This window comes from Mobula birostris, chromosome 7, assembly GCF_030028105.1.
Source record: "Mobula birostris isolate sMobBir1 chromosome 7, sMobBir1.hap1, whole genome shotgun sequence".
Classification (NCBI taxonomy): domain Eukaryota; kingdom Metazoa; phylum Chordata; class Chondrichthyes; order Myliobatiformes; family Myliobatidae; genus Mobula; species Mobula birostris.
In genome coordinates, this window is record NC_092376.1 from 26,111,038 (window position 1) to 26,132,759 (window position 21,722).

Sequence of the window (21,722 nt, forward strand, 5' to 3'; positions counted from 1 at the left end):
CTACATCACCCGCAACTCCCCGCGCGCGTCAGACGTCTGCGCCGCCGCTCGCTCGTGTTTTGCCATCCGGTTGGAGGGGAAGCGACGAGTGAGAGTGAAGTGCGCGGAAGTTTGTGGCTTAATGTGGGTCCGTTTCGGGATTTGACCAGGTGGGGTTAGCAGCCCCCTGAGGTAAGATGATAATGACGAATGACGGGGGGAGCGGGGTGATTGACAAAGGGCGGGCGAGGAGGGGGGAGCAGTTTGCATCATCGCCGCCAGCTCATCGGGTTGCTGGCCTCCGCTGAGCAGAGGGGAAGGCTGCGATTACTCCTCGCCAGGGCCGGGTGGTGACAGGCAGTGCTTGGTGAAGATCTGTGTCTGTCACCGAGGCTGAGCTGGATCTAACGTGGAGTGCTGGTGGCCTTGGATCTGGGAACAGGGCCAGTCCTTTCGGATGGTTGGTGAAAATCATACCGATCAGTACCTTCAAAACAATTGAATAGACAGTTTATAGGAACTAATTTGCAGATCTATATGGAGGTGGACGGGAAATGAGATTGACTACACTCTTTTACTAAAAGCCTGCATTACCTCAGTGTGCCAAATATACTTCCTTAGGCTTCATCACGCGGGTATCATCAGAATGAGTGTCATTGTCAGACGAAGTTGGCCAGTGTCGCCTACTGATGACATCGGTGTATCTGAAGTGTTTCGGTGTGTGAGGGGGTCAGTTGTGTCGTCACTTTGCTGTCAAATGGAACTTGGTTGCTGAAGAATCGGCCTAAATTAATGGTGGTAGGGGAGGCAATAAAATGTGACATTTAATCTAACATTTGTTGAGTGCTTTGCTGGCTAATATTTTTGATATTTTAAAAATTAGTTGAACATTATGAATTCAACAGTAAATAGCACTGACTGTCTTGAAAATTCGGTTTCACTAATGATTTATTACCAGTTTTATGGATTTAAAATGCTTTACCTTGAGAGCAAAATGAACTCTGTATATGTATCTAGGCAGCTCTTCTACTGGTCATACAAAGGATGGGTTAGCTTTTCTCCTTTGGAGCTTTCCAGAGTGAATTAGATCAAATTGATAGAATTATTAAGGAACATTTGGCCCCACTTCCTCCTTAGACATTCTGTTATGACCTTCCCTCATATGATCATAATATTTTTGGCAGGCAGCAGTTCCTATGATATCAGCAGTCAGACAGCAGACCTCTTGCCATTCACTGCTTTTGCTTGCCAACCTGGACCATTGGCTTCAAAAGATCCAGCTCAGCTTTGGTTCTTGAAAACACCTTTTCTTGTACAGAAATGTGCAATGGCTTTGAACTTAAAATGCTATTGAATTTTCCAGTAGAGAGTTAGAACCAAAACTGCTGTTGAACAGCTAGTGACTGGAATGCCATTTGGGTGCTTTAAAAATTCTATAATATATATTCACAAGGATTGCACTAACCAAGTACTTTGCTGGCATCATTCAGTGAGGGAGCAATGATATGCTCTGGAAATATTACCAGACAAATCTGGAGCTTGTTGGACTATATATATATATATATATAAACTTATTGATGTGTTTGTTTTTGAAGATAACTTGTCTCCTAAAGGTAAATTTGAGAAGCCCCTTTTTACTTCTGAACTTTAGTAGTATTGGTAAACTTATGGAAATGGACTATACATTAATAACTATGTACACAACAGCTATATACAGAGGGTGCTGAAAATCAATTACAAACACAGCATTTAGAGAGAAATAGAATTAACGTTTAAGCCAGTGAATTGTAATGAAAAGCTCTAATCTGTTAATTGTTTTTCTCATTCCATACTATGTCATCACTACGTTTTTCCAGTTTTTAATTTTGTATTCTGTAATTGCAGTGTTTGTAAATGATTTTTAATCTTTCAAAGTAGGCCTTGAAGTGCATTAATTTTGGAGGCTGGTAAATTGGATTCAGTATAAAGTAATATTCTCACTTCATCTTTAGAGGATATTTTACAAGATCATTTTTCAGCAGCCCAAACAAGAAAATGAGGTTGTTCTGTGAAGATCTGTGTGAATATACTGTATAAATGTTATGCAACTGATTTAGTGACTACTTTCTGGTGTCACCACATTAAAATGTTAACTAATTTGTATTTAACTTGCTTGAAATTCTGTCATCACTGCCTGAATTAGAGTCTGCTGGTTTAATCTTGCTATGCAGCTGCCCTCCCCCCCAATAAAATAAGTATGCACATAAGTGTTTACAGTTTAGTTCTGTTCATTAAAGTGACAGTTATTAAAAATGGAATTTATTTTTTCATAACATCTTGATCCAATCCTTTTTTTCCATTGGCAGCAAAAATGTTACCAACAACAACATATAGTCCCAGCAGTCAGGGGAATGGTGCCCTAAATTCTCGGGAATCTGCACGACATACAGCTGGAGCCAAGCGATACAAGTACCTCAGGCGCCTTTTTCGCGTTAAACAAATGGATTTTGAATTTGCTATGTGGCAGATGTTGTACCTATTTACCTCCCCACAGATGGTATACAGAAACTTTCATTACAGAAAACAGACCAAAGACCAGTGGGCCAGAGATGACCCAGCCTTCCTAGTTTTGCTTAGTATCTGGTTGTGTGGTAAGTATCCTTTTGCAAAAAAGAGTTTCCATTTTAAGAAGCCCAATTATTTGATGATATAAAGTGTACAACTGCATAGTTACACAAGGATATATCGATTCCAATACCGATTGGTGGTGTTGTGGCATCTGCACCGGACTTCGAGGCGAGGTTAGAATCCGGCATGCTTTCCATCCATGCTGGGCAACTCGGCCTCGGAACAGCAAATATCTATCCCAGACTTTGCGTTTTAAAGTTTGTATTTTGCACTAAGAATGAAGATAAGAAGATCTAGCAATTTACTTATCTAGAGAATGCATTATACTTAATTTCTTGTAAATTTTATGATCTCAGAATCATAGAAATTTCAGTACTAATTAGGACAACTCTCCCAATCTAGCTCCAATACCCACTTAATTTCCTTATTTTTCTCAATATCTGACTCTCTTAGATGTATAATTGCCACTTGGGGTTCCTCTGTGAGAATATTCTTCTAATTACTCCTATTATGATTTTATTAATCCTAAAATTGTACCTTCTTGTTATTAGGCCACTGAATGTTTAATTTTTACTATTTGTCTTCAATTAACCTTTAATATTGTTAGTTCACCTTGAGATTCTCTGTTGAAGTAAATTTCATGATGATTTTCCAAGTTTAATCAGAACTATATTGCTTTTCCCCTGGTATTGTTGCTGTAGAATTATGACATAATCCTTCTGTGGCATTAGAACCTAATATTAGATTATGACTATGGAAGAAACATCTTAAATAGTAGGCACCTTATTTTTACTGATTTGGGGTCATTGTATTATGTAATGGCAAGTATTTGATTTCCATAATGAGTTAGCTGTTAAAGTATGTACCCTTTATTTAAAAACCACATTCAGTGTAATGAAATAGAATTAGCTGAGCATATGGATTGGGTACTAGATAGTGCCAAATAATCAACCGATGAACAGATGAGCAGAGGATTCAAAAGGGAATATGAATGGACAATAATACAAAGAGATTATTGTATTTGGGACTGAGGCTTCAGGAACAAGTCTTGTAGATGACATGGTGAATGGGGCAACTGGATGTGGTTGAGTGAATTTACATGGAAGAAGAGATTAAGGGAGGATAGGAAGGCATTGAAGTCATGGATGTGAAGTCACTCAATGATGCGGTTTGTGGAGGAGAGCATTGAAAGTGTAATGGTTGTACTTTAGTGATTTTAAAAATTGAGAATTTTAAGTAAGAAGCAAGAGCTATGCAACAAGTTGAGATAGTTAAAGGATGAGAGAGTGGAACAGGGATAGACTGACATGTTTGATTTGGTATCAAGACTCAGGATATTTGTGGCATTAAAGGAGGCCATTATGCTAGTCATTATAAGAGTAGTTATATCATTTTCATTCTTTTCATTTCTCGTAGGCCTATAAATTATTTTCTTTCTCTTGATTTTAAAAAAAAAAGGGCTGAAAATAAGCAACACACGCAAGATGCTGGAGGAAGTCAGCAGGCCGGGCAACATCTATGGGAAAAAGTACAATTGTCGTTTGGATTATTCTAAGACCAAGAATGCCACTTGGTCTTAGAATAACCCAGTGAAGTGAATGGATGTTGAAGAGCAGGTGTGCAGGAGGGTGCTGATAGATATTCTACTGGCAGATTGCCCTACATAAGATGAGTTGGATAGGAGGCAGGTTGGCAGCATCTAGTCCAGTGGTTACACCGATAAGAGGTTAGTAACAGTAGAAATCTCCTGAAATAGTAAATGCATCAACAAGTTATTCAGAGAAAACTCAGCAAAATAAGTAGGGAGCCAAACCCGGAAAGGCATCAGGTTCAGCTCCTTATGCTAAAGTATAGGTATAGGATCCAACTATGCAGTACTCCTTGATTGTCCTGTACTTTAGCATGGTTGAGGACCTGGATATGAGAGTGATGAGATATGGGAGGGATTATAAGAGAACATAGATCAAGGAGTTTTTAAAAAATATAAGTATTTAATAAAAAGTAAAGTGAAAGAAATGATTGGCTTAGATTCAGAGTGGTAATTAAAAAGGACGTGCAAATGAATGCATGAAAGATTTAAAGTTGAACAGGCTTGGTTATGTAGAATGGTGCTGAACTGGGAATGAGATGGAGAATGCTGGAAGAGATTCAGAATTAAAGATAGTCCTTTCAAGGGATAAAAATGCTGAACAGAGCGGAATCTATAAAAAGCATTGATAAACTATTGATCAAACACAGAGCGAATGTGCTACAGACTATAAAAGATGGAAGGACAGCTGTAAGTGTATTTATAAAACCATATGACTGTTTTGGTTCATTTTTGGAACTTCACACCATTTTAAAATTGTCATTTGCAACTGAGTAGCTTGATTAAGTGAAAATAATGCATTATGGTGACAATCTGGTAGAATTCAACATGGGGTTAATTTTTCTTCGCAGCTTCTACCATTGGTTTTGGATTTGTATTAGGAATGGGATTTTTTGAAACAATAAAGCTTTTACTGTGGGTTGTATTCATTGACTGCATTGGAGTTGGACTACTGATTGCAACATTAATGTGGTGAGTTTTTAAAACAGTTGATGTTAGTTCTTTCTAGCTTTGGGTGTGTGAGAACCAAATTTAACTGTGCTTTTGCCTGTTTATCTGCATACCTATCAACAGGGCTTTATAGCTTAGCTGAATGCCTTGTAACCTAAATACTAAATGTAAAATAATTTAATTTAAATAACATCGGTATTTTGTTCTTTGAATTTGCTTGAAAATGAAAACTTAGGCCTTTGCAGAAATTTTGCACAAACTAGCGTTCTTTGTAAGGAAATATTGTATATTTGCAAGATAAAAAAAATCAAAGTTGTTACTGTTTGAACTTGGAGACTGTGACAAAATAGTGTAGAATAAATAATATATTACAGAATGCAAATTAACAACTCATTTAAATTAATGAATCTTAAATGACAATGAGATGAGATTTCCTTTTTGAATATTAGTCTGCAATACACAGTGTTTTGAGATTAAGGTTTGTCCTCATCTTGGTAAATGTGGTAGACATTAGATTGATATATCTTAACCTTGAATCTAAAATTCAGTGCCTAGACTGTGTGGAGTTTTCCCAGGTCACCATTCTGCCGACCAGCCTTTCAACCCTGCCTTTACTGTCCTGAGTTGATCATCCCTTATTCAATTACACATCTTGAGTAGCCCCCGAAATATTAATATTCTCATAGAAGTCCCTAATTTAACTGTTTTTATGTTGTTGGTTCCAACATGCGCCACAAGTTTTTTTTTCCCATCTGTTTTTCTAAGTTCCGTTCTAGATCTCCTGGACACTTAATTGTATTTGCATGTGCATTGTGCTAATTTGTTGATTTCCTTCTGAAGTGAACCTTCTCTTGTTGCTATCTTTCCTCATTTGAAAAGTCTTGTGCCCAAAAGTACCTGAAATATTCTCCCCCTCACAATGTGTTTATCTCACACATCCATCACCATACCAACTGCCATTGGTTCCTTAATCATCAGTGCATTGCCGTCTCAGATGAAGAATCCCTAATTGACCTTGTTGTGTATACATTGATCCATACTCCAGCATTTATTTAACTCCCGTTTATTGTTCTTCCTCATGCTACTGACGATACCAGATCATTAGAATTTCAGCCATTATCTTTATGCCCCCTTGGAACATAGCTATAAACTGTCCTTGCTTTTACCCACTTTGTTTACCTTAGACAACTGTTGGAACTATCTGTATATAAAAATGTTTATAATGCCCCCAAGTTGCTGTCAATGTAAAGAGTGTTATATTTTGTTTCTAGGTTTATCACCAACAGATATTTGATGAAGCCTCAGAGTAAAGGCTATGATGTGGAATGGGGCTATGCCTTTGACATTCATCTAAATGCTTTCTATCCTCTCCTTGTCATATTGCATTTTTTTCAATTGTTCTTCATTAACCGTAAGTCCTTTGTCAAAGAACCTTTTTTTCGCAAGCATTACAAAATACTTCAAAGTTGTTCCAGAATAAATTTTATCTATATATTAAGAAAACACTAAATATTAGAGTTGGAGGAGGAGAAACAATTTTTGAGATTAACACTAAACAAGCGTAATTAGCGATGGTGTTAATGGTGCGAACATCAACTTGTAATGATAGGCAACAGAAGCTGTTCACAAATCTCTTCTGCTGCTCATTTCTTGGAACAAGCTGTGCCACAGGTTTCAGATCAGTCAGAGGCAGACAGTGGAGGTTTTACAGAGTGGGAAATGAATAAATTCAATCTGGAAGAAGAAATGAAAGATTTTCTATATATCTGATGACCATCCTCCCAAGGTTGATAAAATTAATAGATGTACAAATTATCAGCTTGGAACAGTTTTCACACATTCAAAAGTACCAAATGTAAATACAGAAAAATCAGGGAACTACTGACCAGTTAACGTGATTTAAGTGGTAGGGAGGTGTTAGAATCTATTATTCAAACAGTGATAACAGGGACAATAATAATCTGAATAGACTGTCAGACAAATTTATGAATGAAAAATCATGCTTAAAGGAAACAGTTTAGTACATCCTTCTCATGGAATGCGTGGGTTTTGTCCAGGTCCTCATGTTTCATCCCATGGTCCAAAGACACACCAAATAGGTTAATTGGTGATTGTAAATTGTCCTGTGATTAGGTTAGGGTTAATTGGGTTTGCCGTGGGTTGCTGGAGCAGTGTGGCTTGAAGGGTCTACTACTTGCTGTATTGCTAAATAAATAAGTAAAATAATGTAGTATATAAAAGCCTTTATATTGGAAAGTGGCTCTGAAGTTAAAGTTCAGCCATGATCTTTTTGAATGGTGGGTAAAGAACAGTGGGCAGAATGATCATCTCCTCTTCATAGAAACATAGAAAACCTACAGCACAATACAGGCCCTTCGGCCCACAAAGCTGTACCGAACATGTCCCTACCTTAGAACTACCTAGGCTTACCCATAGCCCTCTTTTTCTAAGCTCCATGTATCCATTCAGGAGTCTCTTAAAAGACCCTATCGTATCCACCTCCTCCACCGCTGCCAGCAGCCCATTCCACGCACTCACCACTCTCTGCATAAAAAAACTTACCCCTGACATCTTCTCTGTACCTGCCTCCAAGCACCTTAAAACTATGTCCTCTCGTGCTAGCCATTTCAGGCCTGGGAAAAAGCCTCTGACTGTCCACACGATCAATGCCTCTGATTATCTTGTACACCTCTATCAGGTCACCTCTCATCCTCCGTCTCTCCCAAGGAAAAAATGCCGAGTTCACTCAGCCTATTCTCATAAGGCATGCTCCCCAATCCAGGCAACATCCTTGTAAATATCCTCTGCACCCTTTCTATGGTTTCCACGTCCTTCCTGTAGTGAGGCAATCAGAACTGAGCACAGTGCTCCAAGTGGGGTCTGACCAGGGTCCTATATAGCTGCAACATTACCTCTCGGCTCTTAAACTCAATCCCACGATTGATGAAGGCCAATGCTCCATATGCCTTCTTAACCACAGAGTCAATTTGCGCAGCAGCTTTGAGTGTCCTATGGACACAGACCCCAGGATCCTTCTGATCCTCCATACTGTCAAGAGTCTTGCCATTAGTGTTGTATTCTGCCATCATATTTGACCTACCAAAATGAACCACCTCACACTTATCTGCGTTGAACTCCATCTGCCACTTCTTAGCCCAGATTTGCATCCTATCAATGTCCCACTCTAACCTCTGACAGCCCTTCACACTATCCACAACACCCTCAATCTTTGTATCATCAGCAAAATTTACTAACCCATCCCTCTACTTCCTCATCCAGGTCATTTATAAAAATCACGAAGAGTAGGGGTACCAGAACAGATCCCTGAGGCACACTGCTGGTGACTGGCCTCCATGCAGAATATGACCTGTCTACAACCACTCTTTGCCTTCTGTGGGCAAGCCAGTTCCTCTTGCTTTTCACATACTTGTAGAACGTCTTAGGGTTTTCCTTAATCCTGTCCACCAAGGCCTTCTCATGGTCCCTTCTGGCTGTCCTAATTTCATTCTTAAGCTCCTTCCTGCCAGCTTTATAATCTTCTAGATCTCTATCATTACCTAGTTTTTTGAACCTGTTGTAAGCTCTTCTTCTTGACTAGATTTACAACAGCCTTTGTACACCACGGTTCCTGTACCCTACCATCCTTTCCCTGTCTCATTGGAGCGTACCTACGCAGAACCCCACGCAAGTATCCCCTGAAGATTTGCCACATTTCTTCCGAAAGTTTCCCTGAGAACATCTGTTCCCTAAGATTCCAAGTTCCCGCCTGTTAGCCTCATATTTCCCCTTACTCCAATTAAACGTTTCCCTAACTTGTCTGTTCCTGTCCTTCTCCAGTGCTATGGCAAAGGAGTAGAATTGTGATCTCCAAAATACTCTCCCACTGAGAGATCTGACACCTGTCCAGGTTCATTTCCCAATACCAAATCAATACCTCTCCTCTTGTAGGGTTATCTACATATTGTGTCAAGAAACCTTACTGAACACACCTAACAAACTCCACCCTATCTAAACCCCTCACTCTAGGGAGATGACAATCAATATTTGGGAAATTAAAATCTCCCACCATATCAACCCTGTTACTATTACTCCCTATTGGGTCGTCTATAAAAAGCACCCAGTAGAGTTATTGACCCCTTCCTATTCCTAACTTCCACCCACAGAGACTCCGTACACAACCCCTCCATGACTTCCTCCTTTTCTGCAGCCGTGACACTATCTCTGATCAACAGTGCCACGCCCCCACCTCTTTTGCCTCCCTCCCTGTTCTTTCTGAAACATCTAAAGCCTGGCACTTGAAGTAACCATTCCTGCCCCTGCACCATCCAAATCTCTGTAATGGCCACAACATCATAGCTCCAAGTGCTGATCCACGCTCTAAGCTCATCCACTTTATTCATAATACTCCTCGCATTAAAATAGACACATCTCAAACCATCGGTCTGAGTGCGTCCCTTCTCTATCACCTGTCTATCCTCCCTTTTGCACTGTCTCCAAGCTTACTCTCTTTGTGAGCCAACGTACCTTTCCTCCGTCACTTCAGTTTGGTTCCTACCCCCAGCAATTCTAGTTTAAACCCTCCCCAATAGCCTTTGTAAACCTCCCTGCCGGGATATTGGTTCCCCTCAGATTCAAGTGCAACCCATCCTTTTTGTGCACCTGGCCCAGAAGAGGTCCCAATGATCCAGAAATCTGAAATGAAATATCTTTATTGTCATTGCATGGTACAATTTGGCATGCACCAATACAGTGAAAATGAGTTTGCAACTCTCATACTCAATGCTATAAAACAACAAATAAAATAAATAAACAATAAATAAAATCAAGTAACCAGCCAGTACAAGCCATGTCCAGCAGTACAAAAGCACAACTCAGGTGCATGACAGCCATAAAACCAGTATTAAAATAGCAATATAACAGATTTATGGATGATGCTTGATCGATTGGTTCCGAGCAATTATAGCTCTGGGGGAAAAAGCTATTTTTCAGTCTGGAAGTGCGGGCATAGAAAACCTTATAACATCTGCCAGACGGAAGAAGTTCAAACAGATGATTGCATGGGTGTGTATTGTCCTTACAGATGTTTGTAGTTTTCCTTAGGCAGCATAAGCTGTAGGTGTCCTTCAGGGCTGGGAGCTCTGAATCCCTGCCCCCTGCTCCAATCCCTCAGCCATGCATTTATGCTCCACCTCATTCTATTCCTATACTCACTGTCCGTGGCACAGGCAGTAATCCCGAGATTACTACCTCTGAGGTCCTGTTTCTCAGCTTCCTTCCTCACTCCCTGTAGTCTGCTTTCAGGACCACCTCCTTTTTCCTACCTATGTCGTTGATACCAATATGTACCACGACCTTTGGCTGTTCTTCTTCCCACTTCAGGATATCATGGATGCGATCAAAAACATCCCGGACCCTGGCACCTGGGAGGCAAACTACCATCCATGTTTCTTTCCTGCACCACAGAATCGCCTGTCTGGCCCCCCAACTATAGAGCCCCCTATCACTGCTGCCATCCTCTTCCTTTCCCTACCCTTCTGAGCCACAGGGCCAGACTCTTTGCCAGAGGCGCGATCACTGTTGCTTCCCCCACGTAGGCCATCTTCCCCAACAGTACTCAAACAGGAGTACTTATTGTTACGTATTGTTAAGAGGGACAGCCACTGGGGTACTCTCTAGCATCTGCTTCTTGCCCTTCCTTCTCCTGACTGCTTCCTGTTTCTTATATTCTTACCTGTTAAATTAGTTCAGGAATTAAGGATTTTAGCAGCAAAGCTAGTTTGGAAAATTGGACTTCAGAGCAGAAAAGATTTGAAAAAGTTCTGCAAGATTTCTATGTTATCACTAGCATGTGTCATGAAATTTGTTAACTTAGCAGCAGCAGTTCAATGCAATGCGCAATATAGAAGAAAATAAATAATAATAAATCAATTACAGTACACATATATTGAATAGATCTAAAATTGTGCAAAAAAGCAGAAATAGTACATATTAACGAAGTAAGGTAGTGTTCACAGATTCAATGTCCATTTAGGAATCTAATGGCACAGGGGAAGAAGCTGTTCCTGAATCGCTGAGTGTGTACCTTCAGGCTTCTGTACCTCCTACCTGATGGTAACAGAGAGAGAAGGGCATGCCCTGGGTGCTGGAGATCCTTAATAATGGATGCTGCCTTGCTGAGACACCGCTCGCTGAAGATGTCCTTTGTATGCTAGTACTCAAGATGGAGACAAGATAGTCAATGTTAAACAGTTTCCATTAGTTTTCTAGGAATAAGAGACAGAAGTATAATGGGGAAAGTGTTCACAGTGGGTTTGCGGCCGGGGATTATAGTTTAAGAACTATTATTTAAGTAACAAATGATGCTACAGCTTTCAGATCTTTTCGTAGCTCTTTTAAAGGAATCTATTGTGATGCAAATAGTTTATTTTACATGCAGGTAATGTAGATAAATATTTAAATACTTCATGTAATTCTTTGCAGATATCATTATTAAAGATGGACTTGTTGCTTGCTTTGTCGGAAATATCTTCTGGCTGGTTGGCATTGGATATTACATTTACGTTACTTTTCTTGGATACAGTGGTAAGCATCAGTTTTAAGTGCATTGTTTTGCATGACATTTAGAAGAAACTAATTTTCTGAAATGTAATTATTTTGTGCTCTCAAAAACAATCCAACATCTGCATATAGCAAGCACTAGTCACTAAAGACTGGCTGGTTTTATTTTAAATTTCTCAGTTGCAGGATAATTGTTCCAAAACTCCATTCTTTATCTGCATTCTTCCTAGTCTATTGGCTCAGCCTTGCAATATGCCTATCCACTGATTTTGGGGACTAAGATTTTTTTTTTGATTAATTAATTGAATCACTTGCACTTGTCCCTCTCTCTACTTAACTTGCACACCTTGCTGCTCCCTGATAAACTGCTTGCCTGCTGCTCATGAATTGCATCGTCAGCTAAGATTGGAAGTTCAATGGTGTCATACATTCCACAGAATGGTCAATGAATGTAATTTCAAGTGATTTGTCCCCATTTAATATGAGCCAAACATAAACTCTTCTCGGGCTTCAAACTGGGTACAGATATCAATTATAACAGGCGATTCAATGCCATCTTCATCAAGGATAAACCTTGGGCATATTTATTCTGGTGGTATTTATACCCTTGTAGTCTGTCCCTCCTGGTACTCATCCAATCAGGTTTCTGCTCTTCTACCTTGCTTACAATCATAATCCCCGTTCTTACTTAGAGCAAGACCTTTGTCTTGGTAAAATTCTTTTCCTCTAGTTTTATTTCACTGGCTTCCTGTGCCAAAGGCCATTGACGCGATACAATAGTTTTGTGATGTCAAAGTCAGTCCTATGGCCATTGCGAATGCAGTGTTCTGCTATTGCCAATTTCCCTGGGTAACCCAAACGGATAAACATCCTCTGCTCCTTGATGCAGGTTACAACTGTGGGTCCCATCTGGCCGATATATGCTGCTCCGCATTCACAGGGAATCCTGTAACACCGGCCGACTCGAGTCCCAGGTCACTTTTGACCTGCATAAACAGATTTAAACTTTCTTATGTGTTTGTGGATAGTATTAATTTGGTATTTCTTCAGGATCCTGGCCATCCTTCCAGAAAAAGTGAAAATACAGGGAGGACAGGCGGTAGCAACATGTTCCTCTTCGTTTTTAGGTTTCTGTTTTTTTTGTCAGGTTCCTGAGGAAATACCAGATTAATACCATCCGCAAACCCGTAAGGAAGCTCAAATCCAACTCTTCAGATTGAAGAATTTCTGGGTTATATACTTTAATAAATGAACTATTGAACCTTTGAAATCATAGCTTATGCGAGTCAGAGGTGACCTGGGACTCAATTTGGCTGACACTTACAGTTTTCCTGTGAATGCAGAGCATTGTATAAAGGACAGATGGGACGCACAGTGGAAAACCGTGTGAAGGAGCACAGGAGGTGTATCCATTTAGGTTACCCAGAGAAATTGAGGATAGCAGAACACTGCGTTTGCAATGGCCATAGGATTGACTTTGAAGTCACAAAACTATTGTACCGCGCCAATGGCCTTTGGAACCTCCTGGTGAAGGAAGCCATTGTAATAAAACTAGAGGAAATTTTTTTTTAACAAAGACAAAGGTCTCGTTCTAAGTAAGAACTGGAACTCAACTGTAAACCAGACAGAAGAGCAGAAGCTTGATTGGGTGAGGACTAACCAATCAGAAGGAACTGACTACGGGGGCCGGGGGGTGGTATAAATACCACCAGACTAGACATGCCCAAGCATCATCCCTGATGAAGATGGCAGAGTTTGTCATTGAAACGTCATTTATAATCAATACCCGTACTTGGCTTGAAGTTGGGGAAGAGTTTATTCATCATATACGCTGGGATATCACTAGATTTGTTTTCATGAGCCAAACATTTATTTTTTGTTTACCCAGTTACATGTTAACTGAGCTAAGAAAAGGTGAATCAACTTTACTATTCTACATGTGAGCATTCTCCCTTTCTCTGACTCTGTCTGAATTTCCTTCTGCTTATTTCCCCTTAGTTCATCGTTGGCACAGTAATCATATTCCCAGACTAGTGAGCCAGATGCCTACACTAATAATCCAACCTAGGCCCGAGTTCAAATGTCACCTTCATACAGTGGCTGTGAATTTAAATTTAATTAATACTGACTTTTTAGGTCAGTATCAATAATCACCATGAAACAATTGAACTATCATAAGAACATCATCCAATTCAACTATCTCCTTAAAAGTAATGACATTTGTATACCCTATATGTGATTCCGGATTCATCGATTATACGCTCAGTGGCCACTTTATTAGGTAGACCTGTACACTTTTCCTTAGATATTTGTATTAATCAGTCATATGGCAGCAACTCAATGCAAAACATCATGTGGACATGGTCAAGAGGTTCAGTTATTGTTCAGACAGAATGGGGAAGAAATGTGATCTAAGTGACTTTGACCATGGAATGATTGTTGGTGCCAGACAGGGTGGTTTGGGTATCTCAGAAACTGCTGATCTCCTGGGATTTTCATGCACAACTCTCTCAGGAGTTTACAGAGAATGGCGTGAAAAACAAAAAGCATCCAGTGAGCAGCAGTTCTGTAGGTGAAAACGCCTTGTTAGTGAGAAGTCAGAGGAGAATGACCAAATTGGTTCAAACTTTCAAGAAGGTGAAGTAACTCAAATAACCATATCTTACAACGGTTGTGTGCAGAAGAGCATCTCTGAATATATGACATGTTGAACTTTAAAGTGGATAGGCTACTGAAGCAGAAGATCACCCCGGGTTCCACTCCTGTAAAATGGTCACTGTTTAAAAGCCTTAAGTATCCTCTGAAATACCTTGGCAAACAACACATTACAAACACAGTTAGGGATCAGCAATAAGTGCTGGCTATGCCAGTGACTGAGATCTTAAAAAAATAATAAAAATGACATTTTTTTTCCTTCAGCGTTGCCTTTTCTGAAGAATACAGTTGCCCTGCTGTACCCATTTGCTCTTCTCATCATTTTGTTCCTGCTGTCTCTGGGATTGGGATGGAACTTCACCAAAGGACTGTGCTGGTTCTACAAGTACAGAGTGCAGTAAAACACCACTCATGAAGTACCTGCTGAACGTTGCTTGTTGACAGTGTATAAGACAGCTTAGACATTTGTATAATTTGTAAATGTGTTGTACATACTGATAAATAACTAAGCAGATTTCAGGAATAAATCCAATTTTACTTCTGATTTGTCCTTTTGAAATGTTTGAATCGTGGCAAATCTTTTTCTACAAGCGTGAATGGTGGAATATTGAATCCAGCAATCAGACTAGTTTGTGTATTTTGTATTTATCAAACCTCTTAATGAAGAGCATTCCTTCAACAGCACTAGTTCCAGCAGCTTTTCTGAAAAGCATTTATTGGGAAGTTTAAATGAATATTTCTTTTGTATATTTCCCCACTTTGCCTGATAAGTTTTTGAATATATTTATACTCAAATTGGGTTAATGAATGATTAGAAAGAAGATGTAATGAGCCAGTTAGGCTGAACTCGAGAAAGAGTGGTGATAGGGTGGAAAGATTTTTTTAAAATTTCAAATTCACTTTTTCCTAATTTTTGTTCCAACCTTTCTCCCTTTTCTGGCTGATTTAAAACTGGTATCAGATTAAGCAAAATTTAATTGAATCCCCAAGCTCTCTAGGAGAACTCTTTTACTGTTGAGCCCATCTCAACTCATTATAAATTGGCTAATATTTTGTGGGTGATTAGAGTCAGCTGGTCAGATAATACCATGACAACAGTGTGTCTTTGTTTTTGGAGATACAAGTTCTGCATTTATAACAAAAATAAAACAATAATGTGAACAAAGTCTTGCTTCTGATTTCTTCTGTGAATCTTGTAGGAATTAATAACTAAAACCTGTAGACATTGGAAATTATATTGATCATGAACACAGGAAATTTGTTAATGTGTGTTTTTGCACTTATTTTACAAAATTTTGTATGCTTTTAATCATCTTATTCTCTTATTGGCAAGGAAATTCACAATCAGATTTTAAATTGCCCCAGACTGTGGGGGTGAAGTGTACAATGTGGAGGAAAGTTAATGGGAATGTAGGGAGAATAAAGTGGGATGAGTGTAAATGAATGTTCAATGAGTTAAACTGCTTGCTTTTGTGCTGTGTGACTCTGTAACATTCTGTACTCGAACAGATATATCTTGTTCCTGTGAGCTAACTTATGACTTGACAAACGTGACATCTTCCGCCACATTTACTGTACACCTCAGTGGTTGAGTCATATAAATCCCACAAATATCCTGATTCTGGATAAGGACAATGAAAATAAATACAATTTTCTCCAAGGATTTTGCCAAGACAATTTTAAGTATCCTAATACCCTATTACACATAGTGACTGTTGACCATTCATAGGTTAGAAAACTCACGAAGCTTGCACTTTACTGTCTCTGCACAAACAACATAACTGTTGACCCCAAGCCAACAACTTCACACATAAATTCTACTGTACCTTCTGTACCAATACTCACTCAGACCACTTCTCCAATTTATAACACTGAAATAGAGGATATCTCATTAGCCAGACAATTAATTCTTTTTTCACCCAGCCCCTGGCATGAGGGTTCTTTCTTGTGATGGTTAATCTATGGAGTTTTCATGCCTCTGCATTTGAATCTCCTTATTTAAACACTTATTACTAGGTAAGTCTGCCAAGTCTGTTTTAAAATGTTGCTGCTGTAACAAAAGGTTTTCCCACTGGGGATTAATAAAGTATTACTTATTCAAATGATGCATCTCATTTGTCATTTATATCAACTTCTTGGCTCTGGTCCAAACTAGCATCCATTTATTGCCCTTTTCCACAAGTGACAACTGGTAATTTTTGGGTCTTTGTTTTAAGTGAGTTACCGAACCAGTAATCAGCTCGAATCACTCATTGCAGACACAGACCCCACCATTCACAAATCTGCATGTTATATCTAACCAAAGAACACCTCACAAATAACTTCTTATTTGGAAATGATCTCCAGTCCAGCAGATTACCTAGAACATCATTATGTCTACTTTAAAACTCTGATTCAGCCAAGCAAAACCAGTTCACAAAATGGAGGATGCAAAGCTACTTCACAAAATGGCAGCCTCCATTCCTTCGATGTCATGGCAAGAACAAAGACAACTGAGTTGCCTACTTCCACTGTCCTTGTCACAAAAACTGTGGATCAACTGTCTAAGAAAAATAACAAGATGGCTTGAGTTGCAAAAATAGATTGAGGTGCTTTTATTTACAAAAATAGTGGAAAAACAAAAAAAGCAAAAAAACCCTTGGTACCCTGAGGCTTATAACTGCTAAGCCCCCCCCCTGCCAGACCAACCAAAAGCTAATTAACTCAATTATCTCCCATTTCACACAATCTGAAACTCTACTGCCAATTCTCACAATAAACACATATACCTCATTATAGGATTCACCATTTCCCGGTTAAATAACTTAAATAAACCCCAAAACTTTACCACAAGATGAGTAATTAGGTAACATAACCCTTGACCCAGTTAAAGATGGTATCCTCCACCACCAGCACACCTGTGCAGGTTGCCGCTGCCTCTATATGAGACAGCTCTGTGCAGCAGCTCTGTTTCAGACCCAATGACTGTGGAGGAGAGAAACATCAGATTATCATGACACTTTGGCAAAACACTTATTGGAAAGATGAATATGAATAAATTGACCTGAGATAATTAAACTGTGACATAATGTGTTTCTTTTTTTCACACCTATTACTGCTGGGGATGAGTGTAAAATTGTGACTGTTGATTTATTGTGATGTGTGCACTCACCACAATAACAGAGGGGAATAATGTGTGTGGATGACCCTTTGAGTGTTTTACTGAGTGTGCCATGTGCCGTCCGTAATCAGTGACGGGCCTTCGTCACAGTCCTTGATCCATTTGAGTTTGATGTTTACTTCCATATCTTAATTGCTCCATAGCCAACAGTGACTATACTCGGTGCTATAGTTCACCAAACTAAATACTCCAAATTTCCGCTAGATAAGTGAATTGTTCTATGTAATGTCTTTGCTATTTAAAAAAAAGAAATTGAATTAAATCCCTGCAAGGTAATCCAATTAATCATACATTCCCAACTCTTGCTTTTTACCTAAGCAAGCCTGTTTCATGTTTGGTATTTGTGATTTAAGTAGTTAAATGTCAATCGAAAATTTGTCTCTTAAGCAATGGGCTAAGATTCATAACTCTGCTGAGATCTGTGATTAATATACTCAAAATCTGTACTAATACAGTAAAAGCATTTATTATTGAGATACAGTGTGGAATAGGCCCTTCCAGCCCTTCAAGCCGTGCTGCCCAGCAACCCCTGATTTGGCCTAATTATATGACAATCTACAATGACCAATTAATCTACCAACTGGTATATCTTTGGACTGTGGGAGGAAGCCCACGTGGTCACAGGAAAAACATACAAACTCCTTACAGACAGCGATGGGAATCATTACTGTGGTAATGTTATCTCTGATGTTGCAAGGCCTTTCTCATAATTGTATTTATTTATATATTTATGAGACACAGTGTGGAATAGGCCCTTCGATACACACTGCCCAGCAGTCCCCTGATTTAATCCCAGCCTCATCACAAGACAAATTACAATGACCAATTAACCTACCAACTGGTACATCTTTGGAGGAAACTGGAGCACCTGGAGGAAACTCATGCCATCACAAACATCTCGCAAATAGTGGCAGGAATTGAACCCAATTCCTGGTGCTGTAATAGTGTTATGATAACTGGTGTGGAAAGTAAAGAATTAGCTCAGGAGTAAGAACAGAGGGGATCCTGTATGAAACCTGGCAGCTGGTAGCCAAGGATTGTTACAAAACAAAGTGAAATTCTTCAGAACTGTCTGAATGCTAATAAGGTAAATATTCTGTACTTGGGAAAATGTTTAAGATCAAACTTTTCTTAAAAAAGTTGAAAATCTGAACAGGTGCTTGAAAAGAAGATAGCTGGAGCATACAGTCATCAAAGCATAAAAACAATAAGTAGTATTGTACTTATATAAGGAGATAATACATGAATGCATCAAAACAAAAATATACAAAATCCAGTGCCAAAATTAAGTGGAAGTAGTTGATAAAGATTGGTTTGACATACTATGGAAAGTAGTAATTACTGGAATTAAATAAAAACCTATTTGATTACTTAATGAAATACTACTAGGATGGATTGTAAATAAACATGTTCACACTAAGCTGTAAAACTAGGTAAAAAATCAATGGCATTCTAAACAATCAAAATAAATTAAGACCATATGATATAAGAGCAGAATTAGGCCATTTGGCCCATCGAGTCTGCTCTGCCATTTCATCATGGCTGATCCATTTTCCCTCTCAGCCCCAATCGCCCGCCTTCTCCCCTTATATACACAATGACTTGGTCCCCGCATCTGCCTGAGCCAATGAATTCCACTTTCACCACTCTCTACCCGAACAAATACCTCCTTATCTCCATTCTAAAAGTACACCCCTCTATTCTGAGGCAGTGTCCTCTGGTCTTAGATTCCCCCACCATGGGAAACATCTTCTCCACATCCACTCAGTCAAGGCCTTTCAACATTCAACAGTTTTCAATGAGGTCATCCCTTGTTCTTCTGCGTTTCCCAGGCATACAGCCTTGTAATGTAAGGCATTCTGTTTCTCCCTTTCTGATGACATGGCCCAGGAAATTAAGTTTCCTCTCATTTAATGTTCTCATTAAAGATCTTTCTGTATGGGCACGCTGGAGTACTGTCTCATTAGTTATCCTATCTCTATATGATATTTTCAGCATTCTTCTAAGAAACCACATTTCTGTTGTTTCTAAGCTTCTTTGGAGTTCTGGTGTTATAGTCCATGTTTCGGAAGCATACAGCAAGGTTGACTGGATGTAACATTTTAGTAGCCTAAGCCTTGTTGTCATAGAAATGTGTCTGTTGATAAAAATGGGTTTCATTTTTTGGAAGTTGGTTTTGGCAATGGCAATTCTTCTTTTTATTTCTACTTTACTTCTAGCATCTTGTGATATAAAGCTACCAAGGTAATTAAAGCTGGTCTTTTGTTCAATCTCCTGGTTACCGATGTACAATTGGCAGTTGGGAGTATCCTGCTGTTTTGATATTACCATACATTTGGTTCTTTTACATTTGATGGTTAGGCCAAAATCTGCACTTGTTTGTACTACTTTGTCCAGAAGGATTTGTAGGTCTTCTGCAGCACTTGCTATTGGGGTGGTATTGTCTGCATATCTTATATTGCTAATGTTAACACCTCCAATTTTTATCCCATCTAGGTCTTCTATTTCTCTGAGAATCATTTCACTATAGGTATTAAATAGTTCCGGTGAGGCAACGCATCCCTGTCTAACTCCTCTTTGAATTCTAGTCCAACTGCTCATATTATCATCAATTTTTACCACTGCCATTTGATTCCAATATAAATTTTGCAGCAGTTGTTCGTCCCTTCCATCAATGTTTAGTTTAGCGAGAATTTGAAATAATTTTTCATGATGCACTTTGTCAAATGCTTTAGTGAAATCAATAAAACATAAAAAGACATCATTTTGATATTCAATTGCCCTTTCTGAAAGCATTTGTAGTATGAAAATTGCGTTCCTAGTTCCTCTATCCTCAATAAACCCATATTGCAGCTTAGAAGTGAGACCACATCCGTGTTTTATAAAGCCTCAACATTTACATCCTTGCTTTTATGTTCAGAATCAGATTTATTATCACTGGCATGTGTTATGAAATTTGTTAACTTAGCAGCAGCAGTTCAATACAATACACAATATAGAAGGAAAAAAATCAATTACAGTATATGTATATTGAATATAACCATATAACAATTACAGCATGGAAACAGGCCATCTCAGCCCTTCTAGTCCGTGCCGAACTGTTACCCTATCCTAATCCCACCAACCTGCACTCAACCCATAACCCTCCATTCCTTTAAAAATAGATTAAAAATCATGCAAAAACAGAAATAATATATATTAAGGTGAGGTAGTGTTCATGGGTTCAATGTCCATATAGGAACTGGATGGCAGAGGGGAAGAAGCTGTTCCTGAATCGCTGAGTGTGTGCGTTCAGGCTTCTGTACCTCCTACCTGATGGTAACAGTGAGAAAAGGGCATGCCCTGGGTACCGGAGGTCCTTAATAATGAATGCTGCCTTTCTGAGACACCACTCCTTGAAGGTGTCCTGGGTACATTTGTAGGCTAGTACCCAAGATGAAGCTGACTAATTTTACGACCCTCTGCAGCTTCTTTCGGTCCTGTGCAGTCGCCTCTCCCTCCCATACCAGACAGTGATGCAGGCGTGTCAGAATGCTCTCCACCGTACACCTGTAGAAGTTTTTGAGGTTTTTTGTTGACGTACCAAACTCTTCAAACCCCTAATGAAGTATAATCGCTGTCTTGCCTTCTTTATAACTGCGTCAATATGTTGGGACCAGGTTAGGTCCTCACAGATCTTGACACCCAGGAACTTGAAATTGCTCACTCTCTCCACTTCTGATCCTTCTATTAGGATTGATATGAGTTCCTTCATCTTACCCTTCCTGAAGTCCACAATCGGCTCTTCCATCTTAATGATGTTGAGTGCCAGGTTGTTGCTGCAACACCACTCCACAAGTTGGTATATCTCACTCCTGTACGCCCCCTTGTCTCATCTGAGATTCTACCAACAATGGTTGTATCATCAGCAAATTTATGGATGGTATTTGAGTTATGCCTAGCCACACAGCCATGGATATAGAGTGAGTAGAACAGTAGGCTAAGCACACACCCCTGAGGTGCATCAGTGTTGATCGTCAGCGAGGAGGATGTGTTATCACCAATCCGCACAGACTGTGGTCTTCCAGTTAGGAAGTTGTGGATCCAGTTACAGAGGGAGGTACAGAGGCCCAGGTTCTGTAACTTATCAATCAGGATTATGGGAATGATGGTGTTAAATGCTGAGCTATAGTCAATGAACAGCATCCTGATATAGGTGTTTGTATTGTCCAGGAGGTCTAAGGC

The 21,722-nt window shown here is 39.4% G+C and overlaps 1 protein-coding gene across 1 annotated transcript; it reads left to right on the forward strand.

The window, feature by feature from the left end:
• Window positions 1-50: 50 nt before the first annotated feature.
• On the forward strand, window positions 51-16,441 carry unc50 (unc-50 homolog (C. elegans)). The gene is made up of 6 exons (XM_072262763.1): window positions 51-171; window positions 2,325-2,609; window positions 5,026-5,146; window positions 6,397-6,536; window positions 11,606-11,707; window positions 14,603-16,441. The coding sequence occupies exons 2-6, from the start codon at window positions 2,330-2,332 to the stop codon at window positions 14,737-14,739; spliced, it is 780 nt and encodes a 259-aa protein (XP_072118864.1). The 5' UTR covers window positions 51-171; window positions 2,325-2,329; the 3' UTR covers window positions 14,740-16,441.
• The last annotated feature ends 5,281 nt before the right edge of the window (window positions 16,442-21,722 follow it).

Coding starts and splice junctions, on each gene's coding strand:
- unc50 (XM_072262763.1), top strand. CDS start 2,330: ATGTTACCAACAACAACATATAGTCCCAGCAGTCAGGGGAATGGTGCC. Junction 5,147..6,396: donor CTGATTGCAACATTAATGTG/GTGAGTTTTTAA, acceptor TTTTGTTTCTAG/GTTTATCACCAACAGATATT. Junction 11,708..14,602: donor TACTTTTCTTGGATACAGTG/GTAAGCATCAGT, acceptor TTTTTCCTTCAG/CGTTGCCTTTTCTGAAGAAT.